Source organism: Pinus tabuliformis, chromosome 8, assembly GCF_031772625.1.
Source record: "Pinus tabuliformis cultivar Carrire ecotype Pingquan chromosome 8, CPIR1, whole genome shotgun sequence".
Classification (NCBI taxonomy): domain Eukaryota; kingdom Viridiplantae; phylum Streptophyta; class Pinopsida; order Pinales; family Pinaceae; genus Pinus; species Pinus tabuliformis.
The window spans coordinates 1,166,831,824-1,166,854,642 of NC_142294.1; the positions used below are offsets into that span (position 1 = coordinate 1,166,831,824).

The 22,819-nt window shown below is 44.4% G+C and overlaps 1 protein-coding gene across 3 annotated transcripts in view; it reads right to left on the bottom strand.

The window, feature by feature from the left end:
* The window catches only part of LOC149239504 (casein kinase II subunit alpha-2-like), a 350,158-nt gene that overhangs the window by 302,232 nt on the left and 25,107 nt on the right, over positions 1-22,819 (bottom strand). For 2 of the 3 annotated variants that reach the window (XM_089373438.1, XM_089373439.1), the window contains exon 3: positions 18,108-18,302. The exons of the other annotated variant lie outside the window; for it this stretch is intronic. In XM_089373438.1, coding sequence (XP_089229564.1) covers positions 18,108-18,302 — 195 coding nt within the window. The remainder of the gene's footprint in view (positions 1-18,107; positions 18,303-22,819) is intronic. 3 annotated transcript variants of the gene reach the window in all.

Genomic DNA, 22,819 nt, shown 5'->3' on the forward strand with positions numbered 1-22,819 from the left:
TATGTCGAAGTCATAGGCCTGCACCTTGCTGACCCATCTCTGTTGCCTGTCATTGAGGCCCTACTGCCCCATGAAGTGACGAAGACTGTTGTGATCAGTCTTCACCCGAAACCTGTTGCCCACCAAGTACTGTCGAAATTTGGCCAATGCATGCATGATGGCCAACATCTCTTTGTCATATATGGAATATGATAGCTCATGTGGTAGGAGCTTCTGACTCTCGAAAGCAATGGGATGCCCATCCTGTGACAAAACTACTCCAACTCCCACCCCGGATGCATCACACTCCACGGTGAAAGGCTGGGAAAAATCTGGAAGTGCCAAGACTGGGCAACTGCTCATCACCTCCTTGAGGCGATCAAAGGCAACCTGTGCTCCATCAGTCCATGCGAAAGCCCCTCTCTTGGTCAAATCGGTCAAGGGTGCTGCCAGCTATGAGAACCCCTTGACAAACTTCTTGTAGTAGGTGCAAATGCCCAAGAAACCCCTCAGTGTAGTCACATCTCGTGGTATCGGCTAGTCCCGGATGGCCCGTATCTTCTCCTCATGGACCTTCACCCCATCAGCACCGATGATATGCCCTAGGTAGAGCATCTCTGTCAAGCCAAACTCGCACTTGGATAGTTTGGCATAAAACTGCTGCTCCTCCAAGATGCGTAGTACCTCCTCCAAGTGTTGGAGATGCTCCTCCCACGTCCGGTTGTAAATCAAAATGTCATCGAAGAAAACCAACACAAACCTCCTCAACTATCCCTGAAAGACATGGTTCATGCATGACTAGAAAGTGGCTGAAGCGTTGGTCAGCCCAAATGGCATGACCAGGAACTCGAAGTTCCCATAGTGGCACCAAAATGTTGTCTTAGGGATATCCTGATCTGGTGGTACCCCGAACGCAGATCGATCTTAGAGAAGTACTTGGCTCCTCTAAGCTCATCCATCAGCTCATCTATGCGGGGAATGGGGTACCAATTCTTCAATGTCTTCCGGTTGAGGGCTCGATAGTCAATGTACATGCTAAGGGTTCCATCCTTCTTCACCAGTACCACTGAAGAAGCAAAGGGACTAGAACTTGGCCCGCTAACAGCTCCTAAATGGCCTTCTCTATCTCAACCTTATACACCTTCGGATGTCTATAAGGGATGGTGATCACTACCTACACACCCGGCTCCAACTCAATAGTGTGCTCAAATCCCCTGTCTGGTGGTTGCCCTAGTGGAATGTCCCCAAACACAACTGCGTATCTGTCCACTAAACCCTGTATGTCTGGTGGTGGTGGTTGGGCCTGTCCCCCAACCTCTGAAATCTTTAGCTCGCCCATGCAATGCCCCAATGTTGCAAATCTGCCTCCATCCTGTGGGTCGAGACTATCTAAGGTGGATAGGACTGCATGCCTCTCAGAACTACCAGTTTGCCATTTGGCCCAATGAACTCCATCTCTGGCTTCCTCCATTCTATTGTGACTCGCCTAAGGGAGTACAGCCATTGGATACCCATCACCACGTTGGTGTCTGGCACATCGACCACAAAGAAATGGTTCGTCATCGAGTAGTTCCCCATAACTACTGTCAAGGCAAGCACATATCGAGTGCACTGTATGGTGCGGTCACCTGGTTCTAGGACTGAAAAGCCCTCAAACTCAACCGTGGTGAGGGCCCTCCTCTGAACCAACTGGGCATCTATGAAGTTGTTGGTAGCCCCACTATCAACTAGGACTGACACCCGCTGCCCTTGTACGGTGCCTCTGATCCTCAATGTCAAAAATTTGGGAATCCCGCATAAGGAAGCAAGAACTCCCCCGAATGGGGCAAGGGATGCCCCTCCCTGTGAAGGTGGCGGTGGTGGCCCTCTATCTGTCGGACTCTCACCATCTCCCACACCACACTCCTGCTCCACCTCATCCTCCTTGTCACTATCTGAAAAAACCTCAATATAGTGTGCTCTATTGGTAGTGCACCGATGGCCTGGTGCTCAGGGCTCCCTGCATGTGAAGCACAAGTTCCTCCTCCCGAAGTCCTTTCGTGTCTCATCATCTAGCTGCCCCTAGCCCTGTGTGGTCCTCTTAGATGGAGGTCTAGTCTCATGACCCTTCTGTGGAAAAGGGGTTTGTGTAAGAAAAGGCGCTCTAGTCTTGGGGATGGCCCCCTGTAGATCTCTAGTGCACAAAACTGCCTCCTACAGCGTGGAGGGTTTGCGTGACTTCACCAGTCCACGCACGAGCTCAGGTAAGCCCTCAATGAAGGTGTATACCCTCCTAGCCTCTGATAGATCTAGAACCATCGCTGATACTCGTAGAAACTCTGAGATGTACTGCTCCAAGTTGCCTGTTTGGCACAGTTGGGTCAGCTCTCTGAAATGGATCTCTAAATCTCTCTGGTCAAAACGCTCCACCACCTTCCTGGTAAAATTCTCATAAGAAGCCACATTGGCATGCCCTAGGGTGGCCAAGCCATGAAACCACCAAGCATGGGCTTCTCCCTCCATGTGCATCATGGCCATCTTGATGACTTCCTATTCTGTCATCCGGTTGAGTTAGAAGTAGGTTTCCATCTTCTCAACCCAAGCCCTAGCCGTGCACTTGGCAGTGCCATCGAAAGTAGGGAAGTACATCCTCCCTATGGTCCTTTGCAGCTCATAGTTCTGGGTTCCCTGTCCTCCATAACCCTTGTTCTTCTCACTCTGCTTGAGCTTGCAGAAATCTCTGAAAGAGAGTGCTTCCCTAAAGTCTGCATCCATAGATTGCCACTCTCTGAAATAGTCTCCCATCTGAATGGGGTCTTCACCCCTTGCTGGTTCGATTTGTGCCACTAGTACGAAAGAGGGCAGTGTGGCACGAGTTGGCCCACTAGCTGATGGGTGTTGCGCTGCTGGTGAGGGGTGATCGAATGGCTGAGAGGCTCCAGAAGTTTCCCCAAATAGAAACCCTCTAGGAGTGGTCCTCTCTTTGTTATGTATCTTTATCTCTTCTAGCATGTCTTTCGAGCCCTTAGCTAAGTCATTCAGGGCTCTCAAGAGGCTTTTGAAAGCCATCTTTTCCCTGCTCTTGGGTTCCACCATGTCCTCCTCTTCTACCACTACTTTCCCTCTGTCCTCCATGTCTGGAGTAATCTCCAGCTCTCTTTCTCTACTCCAGTACCTCTGCGTTCGGTATGTGATGTTTTGTTGGTCCCCTTCTCTCATAGGAGAAAACCCCCACAACTGAGCCAAAAACTAGGCTCTAATACCACTATAATGTTCCTAACTAGGAATACAAGTGATATAAAGCAAATAATTTGTTCAACAAAATATAAAAACGAAATACACGTTAAAAACCCATGGAAAGGTTGGAAACAAGGGGACGAATGAGCCATTTTATTACTTCTTTGAGGGAAAAATACAATGGATAATAGAATGGTGCACCTGGGCTTGTCTCAATGGACAAGCATGACCAAACCCAAGTGAGAAATGGTTGAACTGATGACTGCTCCAACTGCTACAGTATGCTGCCCAGAAAACTGTCTTTTCTGCTAAGTTCAAATGGCTGGAAATTCCACTTCCTGTGCTCAGAAAATTATAAGATTTGAGCCCCGAACTCCTTGGCCTAAACCCAGAAAAACCACAAAGGAATTTAGCTGGTTTAGACTTCTGAAATTCGACCCCCAAGGAGCCCAACTTCAGCTGCAACTGCAAAACTCGGCCTACTAGAATTTGCCTGTAAATCCTCCCGGAAAATGTCCCAAAGTGTTGGGCTAACCCCTACTACAAATCCCCTGACTTCCCGGATGGGCTTCCGACCTATAGCACCTGCTCCTAAGCCCCACGAAAATGTTGGACTAGCTCTCTGCATTGTCCCCAAACCCAGTAATTCGAACTGCTGGGATGCTGGCTCTGTTGGCTCCAAAACTCTCAAGAAATGTTGGCCTACTGCTACTCTCCCAATCCTCTGACTCTCCCGACAAATGGTTGATCAATGGTGGCTCCAACTCCTCCTGTGTATTCTCCAGATAGCCCAGAAATACGCACTCCCTGTATATGGCTGAATGGTAGTGTTGTAACACACTCCCGAATCTCCTAAAATGCTTATGGAACTGCCTCCCTAGGGCAGGCACGGAAGGTCCCCCGAAGGAAAGGTTGAATCTCCCACTTGAGAGATTCGTGGCTAAACAGCCGGTTGACTCAGCTAAACAGCAAAGCGAACAGTCAAGTAATTTCGATTTGCAAGGTGTAAGAATGAATCCAAATGAGAGCTTCCTCCTCCTTTTATCTCCTTGGGCCTTCCTTGCCTCATGTGGGCCCCTCCATCCAGCTATTCGAATTCCCTCCAAGCCATTTGAATGGCCTAGTTTGAATTCCCATGTGGGTGGCCCCTATATTCCACTAGCAGCCAAATATAGTCGAATTTCCTCCCAAGTCCCTAAGTCGAAAATGTTGGGTTTTTTTCCTTAGCCAAAATTGTGCAAAATTGTGTAGAAATACCCTATTACAAATGTATTTGAGAAGGGACATGACATATTTTTAGTATCCCGAAGGAGACACTTGCGCTATTTTTAGAAACTTCCGCCAAGTGTCGCATTTTCCTTGATTTTAGTCATGCGCGTCATAAACCCTAATTTGTCCAAATCTATTTAATCAACACTGCGAGAGCTCATTTTCACACTTGATCTTGGAGCTCTGGTATTCCCGAGGAGATGAAAGAACATTCACTGTGATCGTCGTTGCTTTTCCAAGTGAGTTTTGCTTCTCGTCTTTTGCAGCTTTATCTATCGCTTTTTGTTGTTTGGCTTGTGTGAGTGTTGTTTCACTTGTTTCTTTGCAGGGCTATTGGCATTTTAACTTCTTTTAACTTGTAGAAGTGTTGTTTCAAGTTATAGATTGTCTTTCGCAAGTGTTGCATTAGTTCCCTGTTTTTGCACCAATGGTCGTCGTTACGACGACTCTCCTCACTTCATTTTCCTTTCGTTTAATCAATTGTTGCAGTTGTTTCACATTCATTCATCCACACTTAGCCGGATCTGCACTGAGTTTCACACTATCTCTCAGATTTGCTTGTTCTTCACACTTCCCTTGGCCAGATCTCACATTGCATAGTTGGCACTGTGCAATCTGGAGGCTCAAGCCACAAGCTTGGCCTCTCGAATTGCACAGAGCACAACCTAAGCTGGCTCCAACTGCAAATTGCGCAGTTCCAGGCCTTTGCCCAAGCTAAATTGCGCATTGTGCAATTTCAGTTATCAAGCTTCCACCTTAACTGTTGGGACCAGTGTTGAAAATATCGGTATCGGCAAAATATCGGCGAGGGTCCAGAAAATATCTTATCGGCAATATCGGCGAAAATATCGGCAAAATATCAGCAAATATCGGCAAGCATAAAAAATAATTTTTTCAAATTTTTAAATATAGCCGATATTTTGCCGATATTTTCCAAATATCGCGATATTTTGTTGATATTTTCTGATATTTGCCGATATTTTGAAAATATCGCGATATTTTCTCGGCAATATATCGTTTTGCCGAAAATATCGCGATATTTCCGAATATCGCCGATATATCGCCGATATTATCAATAGTGGTTGGGACTATGCAGTGCGTAGTTCCCACCGTTAATCAGTCACCCCCATCAAAAAAAATTGCGCAATCCCTCACACCTAGGGCTCAGCTTGTTGCTTGATCTTGCCTTGAAGTTGTTTTGGTTTAAAACTAACATTTGCTTGCCATTAGTGTCCTCTCTGTCCCACAAGTGCAGCGGTGGTTGAGCGTCTCTCTAGCAGTCACGGATAACATGGCATCTAAGAGAGTTGCATCAAAGGAAACCACCGAGAGCGGTACTGGGGAAGCAGTTGAGAAAACATCAGTGGATTTACCAGTGTATGTCGATACTCAATTGTTTATAGAGAAGGGAACAACGCTGACATGGCAACAGATCAAAGACACTTTTTCAAAGGACTTTGAGGCAGATTTAGAGAACCAGCAGGTTTATCTTAGCATCTGGCAATCAAGGTTATACAAGGTTGCATACAGGTACCCTGCCTTCCCGTGTGCAGACATCATCAGGTGGATTGTCTCACATACAAATGAACAGACTATGACATTGAGCAGTGCTAACGGGCAGAAGACTTTCAACAGATGTATCACTTGCCCGAGCTGGTGAAGCGCATGGACTCACTCTTTAGACAAATTTTTATAAATTTCAACCCAACTTCATTATATTAATCAACATATAATATAATAGTCTAGGGCTCCCGTACCAAGGATAGTGGCCCTCGTACATCCACTAGTACGAGATACAAAACAGGGGCTTGGTGTCAGTCCATCGACAATCAATCTACGCTCAATAAGATACTCTGACCATCTGGTTGATGAAGTCGACTCTCTCAGCTCCCCTCAATCATACCCTGTACCTACCCGGTCCTTCGGCTCCCAATCTGCAGCTCCTGCCTCTATCAATGCTGCAAGTCCATCTGGCCACTAAATCTCGGCTATCAATCTGCTCACTAGTTGTGTCTTAGTCCATCAAGGGCACAACACATCGAGACTCTTGTCGAGTTGTTCACAGCTCCACTTGTGAACAACTCTCAATCTGCCCACTATTGTTCCTCAGCTACCCAAGGACTTCAGCCCATTATGGTCTTCTTACGTTGCTCCAATGAAGACCAAGATAGGGCACAAAGGGTTGCCACCTATCACTGTAAGATGTCCATCTCCCATAATGAACACGAGTTATGAGGATTGCCCATCATCTATTGTAGATGTCTTTCTCCACACACAAGTCTAGGGCTGCACAAACTGCTCCAGGTTGATCACACCCATGAGCTCAACAACTGCCACTCTACCAACCACCTAAGTCCATGAAAATGGTGCACCCCAGGCTCCAACTTGGGCACTATCGCTGTCCTCCAACAGACGATAAATGCCCAATCACTATCCACACTTTGTCCACTCTCACGCTGCCCTCCAACAGACCACAAGTGACCAATCATTGTTGTAGCATCTGCTCCTAGTTAGGGCACCAACCACCTAGGAAACCCTTCCTCTTGGCTGCTAAAAGACTTCCAAGTTATCCTCTCCTAGGACATCATCCACTAGCATCAATTCAACCTTAACACATCAATACAATACATACCTATCCCCACTCAGCGTCTGCATCACCCTGGTGCAGTGTGCTACATGCTCAGCCCTCACTCTCATTGCCTACACTCACATGTTCCCATACTCGTGTGTTCATACACTCGTGTTCCTTCATTCGCACGTTCATGTACTCGCGCGTTTTTGCACTCGTGTTCCTCCACTCGCGTGTTCCTGTAGTCACGCTGCCCAAAGATGCTTCGTAGATATGTTAAATCACTCTCCTCCACCTTATATTTATACGCAATACAAGGGCTCCATCAAGTCACATGTGTGGGCTTGAAAACTTGTCACAAGGTCTCTAAACGCCTAGCCGACCTTGACCAAACCCACACATTAACTTCAAAAATTAATATCTCCACATAGACAACTCGGATTTCGATGATTTTTGTTGCGTTGGATTCGTCTCAACGTCCTCTATCATCTCCATCCATCACATGTCAAAATCTCATCACGGTTTTGACCCAAACATCAATGGGTGCAAAACCCCAGGCTTAGGTTTCAAGCCCACAAGGCCACTTGTGGAGCTCCTTCCTCCAAATCCTTGATCCTCAAGGCTTGGAGTACCTCCCAAGCTACAAAAATCAACACTCTAGAGTCAATGAGCCAATCAGTATAGCAAGGACTTTGAAGGCTAATCCTCAGACAGCAACAGTTCCGAAAGCAACAGCAATAACAGTAGAAGGCCGCAATCCTGTGCAAGACAAGCGAAAGAGGAAGATTGTTGACAATCCAGAGGGAGAGCAAAGCTGCAAAATGAAAGCAGATCCTATTATCGTGAAGGCAGCTTTGGCAGCGGAAGCAAAGAGGGAGCAAAGGATGAAGAGAGCAGAGCGGAGGAAGAGAGAAAAGCAGAGGTTGCAGGAAGCAAAACCGCAGTTGTAGGAGACAGGGAAGAAGTTGAAGGAAGAACAGGAGTTGAGGAGAAGAGAAGAAAAAGCAGGAAGAAGAACAAAGGCAAGGCGCAACGACGGAGGAAACAGTGTCAATACAGGTTGAAGAGCCAGAACAACCAGCAGCTAAGGAGGAAGGTGAACAGATGCAGGATCGGGAGCTTGCTCAGCAGATTGAGCAATTGATTGAAGTGACATACATGGAGTTGGAACAAGAGTCGCAGCATGAAGATGTTGACCTGATGCCGAGAGCACCACAGGTCATCCCTCAGTCTCCACCACCTCCAGTAGTAGAGCCAGCCCCGAGCGAGCAAGGAGATGTTTTTCTCCTTGATGATGATCCGGTCATGGATGTTTTTTTCCAGCAGCATATATGGCATCAAACATAGGCTCATAATATGGTGAACAAGAAGCATTGAAGGGGATATCAGCATCATACCACCATCTACATATGTAATCATAAGCAGTCTCCCTCAATTCTTTCTTCCAATGGTCATCTAAAGTGGGTTGTAAAGTTCTACTAGCTTCAGGACCATGTGCATCTGATGGAGAGGAGGGTGTGACAATGAAATAACTTTTGATATTCATATCACCCTTCTTTTTCATTTTACCCTTACCCTTTTCTTGAATAGACTCCAAAGAGGGAGGAACATATCGGAAGGGGTTGGATGCATCAATACAAGGGATAGAAGAAGAACCCTCAAAATCAAAATGGGGGTTGGTAGCCATCATTTTTTGTATACTCTTCTTCCTCCCAATTTCAGCCTCTATTTCTTTTTGCCTAGCCTTTTCTTCTTTAAACTTCTCAAAGCTATTTAACAAATCCTTCCTAATCTCCCCAATTTCTGGTGATTCACATGGAGTAATTTGGCCTCTAATCCCTGCCAAGTGTTGTTTCGGTGTATTAATGCCCCCAGGACCATACTTAATTTTATTATAGCAAAATTTGCAATGCATTTGACTATCAACCATTTCAACATATGCCCAAGCAACATCTTTCACTCTAGGTGCCATTTTTTCACTTGGAAATCAAAGGAAAAAAATCTGAAAATGAAAACAAACAAATAGCATTGCTTCAATGTTCATTTCTTTCACAAAAAACACTCTTCAATTTCCAGATTTGCACAAAAAAATAAATAAGCAAAAACGGATTTTCAGAAGTGAAAAAAATACCTCTAGGCACAAACTGCCTCCTCAAAGTTGCTCCAACAAACCAACTCCTCAATGTTGCTCCAATGGCTACCCAAGAAGCTCCTCACTCCTACTATAATGCTTGCCCAAGACTCCTCACTGCTGCTCCAAAAACAAACTCCACAACTCCTCACAAATTCTCATGCAAATGCAATGAGATGGTTGTGAGGAAATGAGAGGGGTTGGGTGGGTTTTATAGGGTTTAGGAGAGGGAAATGGACCCCAAAAAACCCAAAGGCACATTAGAATGTCACTCTTACCGAGCTATCCGAGTTGGCTTGGACTCGGCTGAGCCGGCCGGGTTGTTACCAAGCCGGCTGTGTCGGAATCCAACTAGGCCAGCTCGGTAACAACCCAGTCGGCCGGTCCAAGTCACCCACTGTGTCGACCCGGTCAACCTCTAACCCAGTTTGACTCGGCTGAGTCGAAGTCAACTCAGCTATTTTTTAAAACAATGGTTTTATTATTATGTAATTTTTGAATACAACTAGGGTGGCAGAAATGGCTCACCCAACAGAGAATTCCCTCGCAGTGGTACCTCTCCTCAGAGACTGATATTTCGGCTAATCAATCACCGAATGAACGATCCCACAACAACTACGGCAGCGTCACTCCAACATAATGTTCAGTTGAATGCAGATCCACTCGTAACAACCTCAAGGCCTCTAGTTGCAAGCGCTTCCTCTGCTTAGCCACGACGGAAGTGCATATCTCGTCTATCTCAGCAGCCACCAGCTGCACAGCCTGCTAGTGCTACCACTTCTACAGTTGCAGTTGGAGATGATGATGAGGAGCTATGGGCTTCCCTGTCTGACTCTGATTCAGAGGTTGAGCCAGATGATGTTGGCTCCTCTAGCCGTAGCCAATAGTATTGGTCACAGTTTACTTTTGTTGTAGAGGCCATTTCTAGCCTCCTTGGTTATGTGTTTTTGTTTTGATCTCCATATCATCATCAAACAGGCTGAGTCGATACCTAGTCGGAGTCGGAGTCGGAGTCGACCCTTGGCCGAGTCAGAGTCAGAGTCGGAGTTTTAAAACATTGTTCCCAGCTCACCAGCCCTCAATCTGCCCCACGAAAATTCTTTCGACGCTACCTCTTGGCCCTGCGTCAGCTTTGTTAGCATTTGCGCAGCTACTGAAGTCTCCACGTCATCTCTGAAACCCTCTGCGTCACCCATGCTAGCCTCTTCAACCTCTGCGTAGATCCCAGTAGCACCCAACTACCTTTGCATCAGCCTCTCTAGGCTCTGTGTTGTCTCTCTGGCACTATCTCTGCCTCTCTACTATGTATTCTCGGCCTCATGTCGAACTGCCCCTCGTTGCAATAGATCACTGGTTTGATTCTCTCAGCAAACCCCGCTCCAAAAAATTGAACTGACTGATCAATTTGGTATATCTCCAACTAACCCTCAAGCCTCCTCTTATACTTTTCTTGTTGAGTCTTCAACGACCGAGATTAAGTCCCTAATCGACGGCTAAGATTAGATTTGGCTTGATCCATGTGATTTAGAACATTCTCACCCAGTTTTATATTAATACCCATTAATATTTTAATTTTCCTAAGTTTAGACTTAGGAACCCCCTTTAAATATTAATTATTTTAATATCTCTCCAATCGAGTGGAATTTCCCCAAACATTTCTAGGTCTTGGAGATCTTATGTGCTTTAGCCTCTCCACCAATTTTCATGGCTAGAGCACATTCGATGCTACCACAAATCAACACTCTCTCTTAGCGAGGAATGTCCTCTAGTAATGCTTCCCCATGGAAACATCACACTGACCCTCCGCACCGGTACCTGTGTTGATGCTTGGCCTGTTGCCTCACATCATCTGCACTGCTACTTCCTGTATTGCTACCCATGACACTACCACTACCACTGCTACATCTGTATTGTAGCTCCCTCTCAATATGTTGCCCATGCTGCCCCTAGCACTGCCACTGCTAACTGCTACACTGCAACTCAGTTACCGAGAAGTAGGTAACTGACTTCTCCCAAATACTGACATCCTAGTCAGTCTGGAAGCCTCGTGAAACTGAAGCTGCCTCTGCTGCTATCTTGTGCTCCCTCTGTTGCCATTGCGCTGCTACATACACCTCTGTGCCTCTCGCACTGCTGCAACCTCCACTGCGCTGCCTTAGATTTCTGCACCCAAGCACTGCCTTGCTGCTCCACTACACTTTTCTCCACCCGACCTCTGTCATCCTGCTACTGTTGTTAAGGGCTCCCGTAGCCGGATATGATCCAAGAGTTTGGGCACCTTAAGGATCCAGTCCCTAATGTGTAGTCCTCCTGACTACAACTCGATGTCTCCCCACCTCTTCTCTAGAGGTGCATGAGCACTCATGGCACAGTCGTCATCAATCTCGACTTCTTTCTCCGCCTTAGTTGGAGTTGCCTTGGAGTCGAAAGCCTCTCCCTTGTTTTTCTTCCTGGGACACTGGGATGCATAATGTCCCAGCTCCCCACAATGGAAGCACTTCACCTTGGAGATGTCCTTCTTCTTCCTCTTCCCTTGTTGTCTCGCAAATGCTAGAGCCACATCCTCCTCCTCCTCTTTCTTGATTTGACCTCCCTTGCCACTACTCCCCACCTTGGTCATCCGCCACATCTCCTCCCATCCTAGAAGAATGGCCCTGCCCAAAATACTTTGGAAAAATGTCTCCCACTCCTCGGAGACTGAATTTAGGGCGGTCCTCACCATGAACTCTGGATTTGGTGTAGACCCTATGTAAGTAATTTGGTCACAAATCTCCTGCAATCTGAGGAACGGAAGTGCCCTGATACAAGGTCGTCAAAGTATCCCACATCTCCTTTGTTGTGTTCTTTTCAGCAATATGTGGTATGACATGATCTTTGACCCCGTCTAGGATCATGCACTTCGCCCTCGCCATTGCATCCTCATACTTCTCATTTTCAGTTGGGTCGACCAGGATAGCCACGGTTCTCAAGGCAAAGTCCTTGATGCGATGTCGATCGAGGACTGCAAGGATCCTAGCCTTCCAGATGACAAAGTTGGAAGCCCCGCCCAACCTGTCTCGATCCCTCAACCCGTTCACTGCCATTTCCGCTCCTCTTCTGGATTCCCTCTGAGTTTCCATTTCCCTCCTAGAAATCTCCCTCTAAGTCCTGAGTTCCCTGTTGGAAATCCTCCTGTCAAATGTCGAACCGCTCCTCTCCAATCCTCCTTGCAACTGCAACTCAGATCTGGATTTCTTGGCTAGAAATCCGTCAAGGTAGCAACTCCTCCTACCTTGGTTCTGTCCCCATAGGTATTATTTTGCACCGACAGAAACAGCACCCCACCAGCTTTTCAATCACAATCTGCCCACAGCTCCCCAAGCTCCGGCAACTAAAGAAACTTAGCCTTTCAGGCTCTACGCAATCCCGACAATGGCAGAATCTACTCCTGGCCACAGCATCAATCCTTCCAAGCTAAGAAAGATGACCGGGCACTGCATAGGTCTGATTTGCCGGTCTCTGCCTTTGTGCTGTCCCTCCTCCTAGCTAGAAATGATGATGCAGGCCCTATGTGTCACTTCTTCTTTGTTGCTTCTACTCTGGAACAACGTTGTCTCTCAAGACAACTGCTACTGCTCCAAATTCACCAGATAACTGTTGGTACCTTCAGTTCTCCTATGATCCGCAATGCTCTTATACCATGTTGAAATTTCTAAGTCTGACACGTTAGAAACCCCTATTGCATTATCCGGTTTAATTTCTCCTACTTGTTTATTCCATTAACAAGTTATTTATAAATATAAATACTGAAATAAACACAAATGCAACCTTAACTCATGTACAGATCAGCAACTGAAATAACTGAGACAAACACACAAGGGACACCGTTATTTTTGGACAATCGTCCCCGGAAAAACCCAATGCAGGAAAACCGATGCAACAGATATGAGGGTTTTATTATTATGCAGTGTCTTAATACAACGAGGGTGCCAAAAATGGCTCACCCAACAGAGAATGCCCTCGACAGTAGCACCTCTCCTTGGAGATAGATATTTCGGCTGATCAATCACCGGATGAACGATCCCACAGCAATTACAGTAGCTTCCACTGCTCTGCGTCACTCTACAGAGACTGCGTCACCCTTCCCGGCTCACCAGCACTCAGTCTGCCCCACGAAAATTCTTCTGGCGCTGCCTCTTGGCCCTGTGTCAGCTCTGCTAGCCTCTACACAGCTATTGAAACCTCTACGTCAGCTCTCAGACCCTCTGCGTCACCCATGTTGGCCTCTTCAGCCTCTGCGTAGCTCCCAGCTACCTCTGCGTCAGCCTCTCCAGGCTCTGTGCTGTCTCTCTGGCACTATCTCTGCCTCTCTGCTATGTATTCTTGGCCTCGTGCCGAACTGCCCCTCGCTGCAACAGATCACTGGTTCAATTCTCTTAGCAAACCTCGCTCCAGAAAATCGAACTGACTGATCAATTTGGTGTATCTCCAACTGATGCTCAAGCCTCCTCTTATACTTTTCCTGTTGAGTATTCAACGGTCGAGATTAAGTCCCTAATCAACGGCTAAGATTAGATTTGGCTTGAACCATGTCATATAGAACATTCTCGCCCAGTTTTATATTAATAACCATTAATATTTTAATATTCCTAAGTTTAGACTTAGGAACCCCATTAAAAATATTAATTATTTTAATATCTCTCCAACCGAGTGGAATTTCCCCAAACCATTTTTGGGTCTTGGAGATCTTATGTGCTTTAGCCTCTCCACCAATTTTCATGGCTAGAGCACATCCGATGCTACCACAAATCAACACTTGCCCTATGGAGGAGCTATAAGCTCAAATGTTTAGTATGTGATGGCTGAGAATCAGCAACTAGCAAAGAACTTGCAGGCTACCAGGCAAGAGGCAGAACAACCCCGAGCACCAACGTAGAATGCAGTTTCCGCATTGGGGGAGATGAGAACAACACTTGGAGAAACCATGCGGAATCTTTATGACAGATTTGTCACCGTGCATAAAACAGTTGTCTGTTTGCATGGCCTACAGCAACAGAGCAAAAAGTTTGTTAAAACTCTCAAAAACATACATGTTTCCATCGCCTATGTACAGGAGTGGACAATGCGGTTCAAAGGGGCCCTGCTTGACTTAGTGAAGAAGATGAAGCCACAAGCAGAGCTAGAGAAAGCGAAGGTTCGAATGTTGATTCAGAACAACAAGCAACTCGCCTCATTCATTGGCAGCACACAGGCCTCATATGTGCGGTTGTACAGTAGTTTGGATGTCTTGGTGAGAACACACCAAATCCCATCAATCAGTTCCCTCACCAATGCTAAACCCAAGAACCAAGTCCAGTAGGAGGTCGAAGAGTACTTGGAGTAGCTAAGACAAGAAGCCACCAGGGAAGACTTGGAGTTGAACGCACACAACATGCAGAAGTTCATCGGTGGTCCTGTCAAGGTCAAGACAATGTTGCTCATGCTTTAGAACAAGTTGGATACAGGTTCCAAGACGGTGTACCCAGATGCCATGGAGGCTAGAGTCCGCTTCCAGAAAGACATTGTTAAGCAGTTTGGGGACACCATCACATAGTACCAAGCTTGGCACCAATATGTGACCGAGAAGCAGCAAGTGGAGGTTGCTGAGCTGGACTTCCCCCAAACTCCAAAATCATAGTGTTGTGTCTTGTTAGGCTGTCTCTACCCTATTTTGTCTTATATGGGTATGAGTGGAAAATGTAATATTATTTGTAATTATGTTGTAAGTGAAATTCCAAGTGTCAATATTGGAATATGAAAAGTCATCATGTAATGTAATGTGTCATTTTGTGAAGAAGTTGAAGAGTCATGAGGGTAGTCCAAAGGTCACAAAGGGGAGTTGAAGAGTCACCCCCTCTTGTTATAAATAGAACCTCATAACTCATGTAATGGGCTTTTGGGAGCCAAGCTTTTGGCTAGGCTTAGGCTTAGAAAGAGCTTGGGAGTATTGTGAAGAGCCTTGGCTTCTCCATAGTGTAGAGCGAGTATACTTCTTTGGAGGAGCAGGTGTTCTTGACTGTAATGTTCCACTATTTGGGCTAGTGGTCGTCAATGGTGTATGTATGGATGGAACTTTCACTTATAATAATAAAATCAGAGCCAGCACGCTTTCATGCATATGTTGTTAATATAGTAGGATTATTCTTGTTGTATTGGCAATGTATGTTATTTAACTTACGCATATGCTTATGAACTATTTTGTTTGCATTTGTACGAATCTTATTGAATGTGTGTTGTTGGATTAACTCATCACTTTAACTTTTGGACTATTCTGCATCTTCGCTTGTGATGTCTTTTCACTCGTGTGTTCTTTTCAAGCTGTGCAGTGCGTACTATTACAAGCTCCCAAGGGGCGCACTTCCTTTTCCCTTCATGTGTTCGAACCTTCATGCATTGCACTTGAATCTCTGTAGGGTCACGCACTTGCTCTTACCCAAAGTTATCATACTTTCCTTTGCGTGTTTCCACAGTCAAGGCATTACTTTACTACCCACTATTGGGACTCCTCCAAACGGTGTAAGGTCTAGTTGGGACTTCATATCGGTGAAATCCCCTTAATGTTGGTGAGTCTAGCACCGTCAACAGAGTTATAAAAAGGGCAAATGAGGAGACTCTCCTCATTCTTGAATTTGCTCACTTGAGAAAAAGAAATTTGGAGAGCTCTTGAGAAAGAGTCTAGGGTTTTTGGAAACCCTCATTTTGGTTGGCTAGTTTCAGTGTTGAAACTATACACCCTAGCTAGTGTTGGAGTGGGATCACGCAGATTCCATCATTGAACTTCATTGTTCAAGAAGATATTGGCAAGGAGAAGTAAGTCAGGGTGTTATCAATTGATTTTATTATCTGACTTATAGCATTCTATAATATTTTACAGGCTGGTGGCTGAGATAAATTTGAGGTCGAGTGGCCATCATTTGCTATATTTCTGGACCAAATTTCACTCTGAAAGAGGGCCGAGCTGCCTGGGTTATTTCTGGGCTGAGTTGCTATCAAAGGGGCCAAGTTACATTACTGGAAGAAAGGGTCGAGTTCTTAGGGTTTACGGGTCAAGTTATCTCTTGTTGTGGCTAGTTGAGTTACTATCCAAACAGTCAATACGTGGGGGTGAGATCCCTGTAGAAAGGGGTCGAGTTACAACTACCTAAAGGAGGCCGAATCTCTCTTCTTGTACCAGCTCGAGCTACTATTCGTGGGGTCTTTTCTAGGCTAAATTTATCAGTTTGGGGGACAAGCTACAGCCAGCCTTTGAGAGGATGAAATTGCTGGTCTAAAAGACTGTATAAACAGCCTGTTCGTGAGTTGATAATCCTGTGGAAGAAGGGCCAAATTCACAGCCAGCTAGGAGCCATTATCCCTGAAGATTACACTGCTGGAATCACCCAACAAAGTGGCTGAAAAACTGAAGTGTGTAACACTGAAGCAATTCTGAGGTTTCTCTTATACTGTGCACTGTAATCTTTGTTAGCAAATTAATGATATGGTTGAGTGTTTGTAAATCTATGTGGTATTTATATCCCTGAGTTTAATATAAAATACACACAGTTGTATTGAAGCATTTCCATGGCATTTTTTTGGTACTACATTTATCTCTGTTGAAATAAACTATTAAAGTGCACCTACAGCAATATATTCACAAACTGTTTGATGAAATGTCATAAAGAAAAACTCAAGCAAAACTCAGTAAATCAGTGGGGAAATTCTGAGATATTCCTAAGGGGTATATTACATCTAGACACTTCTCCATAGAATGCTCCCTTGAAATTAGGCTTTCTCAACGAGCCCTTAAAAGATGTATTCTAGAGACTAGAGTCTTCCAAGCAAGTCACTCCACCAAAGGATAATTTTATATGGATATATGTGCCATGTGTGGGCTTGCAACCACATGCTCCTTTTCTTTATAACATCTTCCTTGGATGAAGTGCATTCCACCAATAGATGTATGGTTGACCTTGTAAATGGGTTTTTCATGCCATGTGGCCTCATCCTATTGAAAGGGCATTCAACACCTATTCCTTCTCGAGAGCACCGACGCACCATACTGTGCCTCCAAATATGTAGAACATGCCTTGTAGAATGTGACATGTATCCATGAAGATGATCATGCTTCCAAATATGCAAATTTGCCTCGGGAGATGTGAAAATGCCTCAAAAGTATCCTCAATGAAAGATTATGCATTAAAATGCATGGAAATGACAATTTATCTTCAATGTCCAAGTCTCCTAATTGTTCTGGAGGTAAAAAGTTAATTAAATATATTCTTTCTTTTGGAATTAGTATATAATATTCCTTTTGTGTTTGGCAAAACATTTTTTAATATTTGCTTCATGCTATATACCTGTTACTGAGGTTCTAGGACATATCTTCCTGCTCATTGTGTCTCAATAAAGCATGTACGGTCATAATAATTTCCAGCATTTGCTTCTCAAACTTAATTGGCTTCCAATCACAATGAGAACTTAAATAGGAAAAAATAAAAACTATACATGGTCTACTTGATTAGAAGGAATATGTAAAGCAAGGTAACCCGAAATATCTAAGTAAATATAAACACAACATGAAATGAGATGCGTAACTTAACAGAAATATAGTCAAATTTCAAGAGCGAGTAGGAAAAAATTTCCTCTGTATCCCAAGGAAGTAAAGGGCATAATTGAGTACCACTATCCAAATATAACAACTTTTTGCCACTAGCTGAAAAGCACGTATTGTTCAGGAATTATGCCTATTCTCTAAAAATTGTGAATTACAAAAAAAAAACTCGAGCACTGAAATTGCAAACTACTTAAATTGGAAATGAAGTAAAAGACTGTGGACAATACACATGATTTTGCTATATTTTGACATTATCCATCAAAAAATCATAAAGATACCATGCTTATAAAATTTCAGTAAAGCAAGCAAACATGGATGATTCAATAACATACCTTGAGAAGCTCAAAAATGTAGTAGCGTATATCATGATCTGATAATGTGGGGTAAAGAACTTTAAAATCTGTATTGTTTACGTATTCAAAGATCAAGCAAGGTGTCTTAGATTGTGGATCTCTAACCACATCTAAAAGTTGCACAATATTTGGTCCTCCACAAAGGTTCTGCAAAATGCTGATCTCTCTCTTGATCTGTGTATTGCAAAAGTAATCTTTTCAGATGCGTGGAACTGAAGACTACATGCAATATCTATAAACTCATACACAAACATAACAATGATTTTAAATGTGAGTATAAAATTTCTATGGAATCTCCTAAAATTATAGAGGGATGCCTTCTAAATCTGAGATTGAGGTCATGGATATCTTTGCTTTTATACTGGATAGTAACCTAGAAAGCTTCTAAGGCAATCTCTCCTAACAGGTGGAACCATTCACTCTAGAGGTAAAAGGATCTCATTTGACCTTATAATGCATGTTGCTCCATCAATTCTCTAAAGAAACTTGTTATGAAGCTGAATTTATTATCTCACAATCTTACATAACTAGTTATGATGCAGGGAATATCTTCGAATTTTTTTAATCTTTCTCAAAACAAGTCTTATGTTAGAGTAGAAAAATTTACAAAAAAGTTGAGTAAATAACTTTTTCTGCCCAGGGTTATTGAGTAATAGCAAAGAGTGATGCAATGGGCCTTCTGACAGGTGGAACCATTCACTCTAGAGGTGAAAGGATCTCATTGGACCTTAAAATGCATGTTACTCTATCAATTCTCTAAAGAAACTCGTTATGAAGCTGAATCTATTATCTCACAATCTTACATGACTAGTTATGATGCATGGAAGATCTTTGAAATAATTGTAATCTTTCTCAAAATATACCTTATGTTACTATGGAAAATTTTACAAGATAGTTGAAAAAAGAAAAGAGTAAACAACCCTTTTGCTGCCCCGGGTTATTGAGTAATAGCAAATAGTGATACAATGGACTTCATCAATCCTATAAGATTCAGTGTTGCAAGAACCGCCCCCCCCCCCCACAGGTTCAAGAAGCATAAAATCTGAGCCATTTTATTAATATGGGAAAATTTGAGTACAAGTGTGAGAACAATGGAACCTGGGCTTGTTATGCAAGCTATGCAAACCCCAGGTGATACAACTTTGATTCGAAGGAAACACTGGCCCAAACTGGTACTGTGCACTACCCTGAAAATTATTGTTGTTGTTGCTAGAATGAAACTGAAGATTCTGCTCTGAAGAATCCTTGGATCACCCTGAAATTGCAGTCACAAACTCCCCTCAAAACCCCCAAAAATACCCAAAAAAGGTTTGGCCTATCTCCAAGCCAAAATCGAACCCATAAAGTGATGCAAATTCTCCAACTAACTAGCAATTTGTCCTGCTATAAGAATGAGGATTTTAGGGTTTAATATCGCTCGGAAAACTCTATAAAATTAGCCAGACACTCCTCTCAATAAACCCAAAAAGGGTTTGGGTTGAATCCACCAACCCTTGTTACCCCCAACAAGTGCAAATTTGCCCAATTTGGCTAGAAAATGCCCCATAGTACTGCTACTGCTGAATTAAGCCCAAATCTACCACTAGAAATTTCTCCCAACTCTGGCTAAATTCTCCCCTGAGGAATACCTCCAATCTCTGACCCTTATCTCTCCTCAACCTCTATTCCTCCAACCCCTACACAAGCCTGCCTAGGGATCCCTGTGCAATTCCAAAAATGTAGAATTTCGGCCCCAAGAATTCTCTCAAACTCAGCCCTGCTAATCACCACAAAATATTCAGCTAAATTAGGGGAAACCCCCGCAAATCCTCCAGTGTTCTCCTCTAAATTGAGCTCCCTAAATTGCCTCACTAGGGAGACACTCGAAGTACTCCAAAATGACGGTGGAATTCCCGCTTGGAAATTCCTTGTGTTGAACAACACAGTTGTCTTGGCTAAGCAGCTCAAGAGAACTAATGTTAAATTGTCAAAGGATCAAAGATACCAAATAGAGGCCTCCAAGCTCTATTTATAATTGTTGGCCCTCTCTCCCTTGGTGGTTGCCGCCTTCACTAATTCGCACCCCTTCCTTTCTCTCTCTCTTCTCACTAGTGCGAATTGCCTTTCACGACGAATTTTCTCAGGCCTCCAAGCTCTATTTATAATTGTTGGCCCTCTCTCCCTTGGTGGTCCCCACCTTCACTAATTCGCACCCCTTCCTTTCTCTCTCTCTTCTCACTAGTGCGAATTGCCTCTTGGGTCAAACTTTCTCTCTTTATGGTTCCCACTCTCCACTAAGGCAGTAATTTTCCTTTTTTCTCCTAAGTCCAAATGTTAGAAAATGTTTCCTTTTTTTCCCAAAATTGTGGCTAATGTGGAAAATCAAAATGGGGGTATTATGGTCCTCCCCACCAGAAATTGCTTGTCCTCAAGCAATGCCTAAACAAGCACCCTCTCGATCAGCGAACCCAAATAGTTACTACAAATAATACCAAGTTCCCAAATGTGCCACTGAGTCATCCCTGATCTCTGCATTGTCCTGCCATGGGGAAATCCCTTGATACCAGGATCCCAAGCCATCCTAATCAACATGAAGCATCCCTGGCTCCAATCATTTTCCGACCCGACATAGGCACCAAACGCCCTCTGCTTACTGCCACTAAGTAGAGCATCATGATAATGTAGGACTCTATCCAACTCCCCATGAAGTTGCCCTACTGAGTAGTCCACCTCATGCACTCCAGGAGTAAACTTGTGAAGATACAACCCAATCCCTGTCAGGATGAAGTCTCTCCCGCATGAGCTTCCCCTCATATCCTCCTGCTGACCAACCTGCCATGTTGATGAAGTTCCCCATGCCATCAACAAATCACTAAAGCCCAACGGAATATATTGTTGAAATTTTTGAGTCTGACCCATTAGAATTTTTCCTGCACTATCTAGTTTATTTTTACCTACTTGTTTAATTACCAAAAAAGTTATTTAACCATATAAATACTGAAAATAAACACAAATGCAGTCTCAACCATCTACAAATCATAAACTGAAAGAAATAGAAAAACACACAAGGGACACCGTTATTTTTGGACAATCGCCCCTGGAAAAACACAACTTATGAAAACCGGTGCAGCAGTTATGAGGGTTTTATTATTAAGCAGCTTTTCTTGAGTACAACTAGGAGCCAAACTGGCTCACCCTACAGAGAAATCAATCTGGCAGTAATACCTCTCTTCGGAAGCAGATATTTGGCAAATCTGCTCCACGAAAGTCTCTCCAACGCCTCTCCGAGGTTCTACGTCAACCCTCCTAGCCTCTGCGTCAGCCTAGAACCCTCTGCGTCAACCTACATATGCTCTGCGTTGGCTCTCTAGCCCTCTGTGTCACCCACGCAGGCCCTCTGTCCCTCTGCACAGTCACTCTAGCCCTCTGTGTGGCTCCTACTGGCTCTATGTAGCCTTCTCTGCCTTTGCGCTGGTCTTATGGCACTATCTCCACCTCTCTGCTATGCACTCACTGCCCCTCGCTTGAACTTTGATTACTGGTTCAATTTCTCTCAGCAAACCCCGCTCCAGAAAATAAAACTGACTGACCAACTTGGTGTATCTCCAACTGACCCTCAAGCTTCCTCTTATACTTTTTATGTTGAGTCTTCAACGGCCGAGATTACATCTCTAATCAACGGCTAAGATTAGATTTGGTTTGATCCATGTCATTTAAAACCTTCTAACCCAGTTTTATATTAATACCCGTTAATATTTTTATTTTCCTAAATTTAGACTTAGGAACTCATTAAAAATATTAATTATTTTAATATCTCTCTCACCAGGTAGAATTTCCCCAAACCATTTCTGGGTCTTGGAAATCTCATGTGCTTTAGCCTCTCCACCAATTTTCATGGCTAGAGCACATTCGATGCTACCCCAAATCAACACTCCCTCTTAGCGAGGAATGTGCTCTAGTAATGCTCCATCACTAAACATCACCCTGATCATCTGGCATCGGTACCTATGCTGATGCTTGGCCTGCTGCCCAACATCCTCTGCACTGCTGCCTCCTATATTGTTGCCCATGGCTCTGCCACTGCCACTGCTACATCTGTACGGCATCTCCCTCTACATCCGTGTTGTTGCTGCTCCTTTCTCCCAACACTGCATCTGCACTGCAACCCTCTCTCCTCCTGCTGCATCGTGCTGCCTATAGCACTACCACTGCTACTGTTGCACTGCAAGTCAGTTACTGAGACGATGGTGACTGATCTACCCAACTATTGACATCCTTGTCAGGCTAGAAACCCTCCTGATGCTGAAGCTTTCTCTGTTGCTATCATGTGCTCCCTCTACTGCCTTTGTGCTGCTGCAACAAACTATGTGCCTCTCACACCGCTGCAAACACCTTTGTGCCTTCCTGCAATGTTGCAACCTCCTCTGTGCCTCTCGCACTATTGTAACCCTCTCTGTGCTGCCAGGGACTACTGCACTCTAGCATTGTTTTGTCGCTCCATTTGCATCCACTTCTAACGACATCCACCATCCTGCTATTGTCTCTCGGGGCTATCGTAGCCGGATACAATCCAAGAGTTTGGGTACCTCAAGGATCCTACCCCACATCTTTTGTAGTCCTCCTGACTACAGCTCGATGTCTCCCCACCTCTTCTCTAGAGGTACATGAGCACTCATGGCATAATCGTCATCATCCTCTACCTCCTTCTCTGC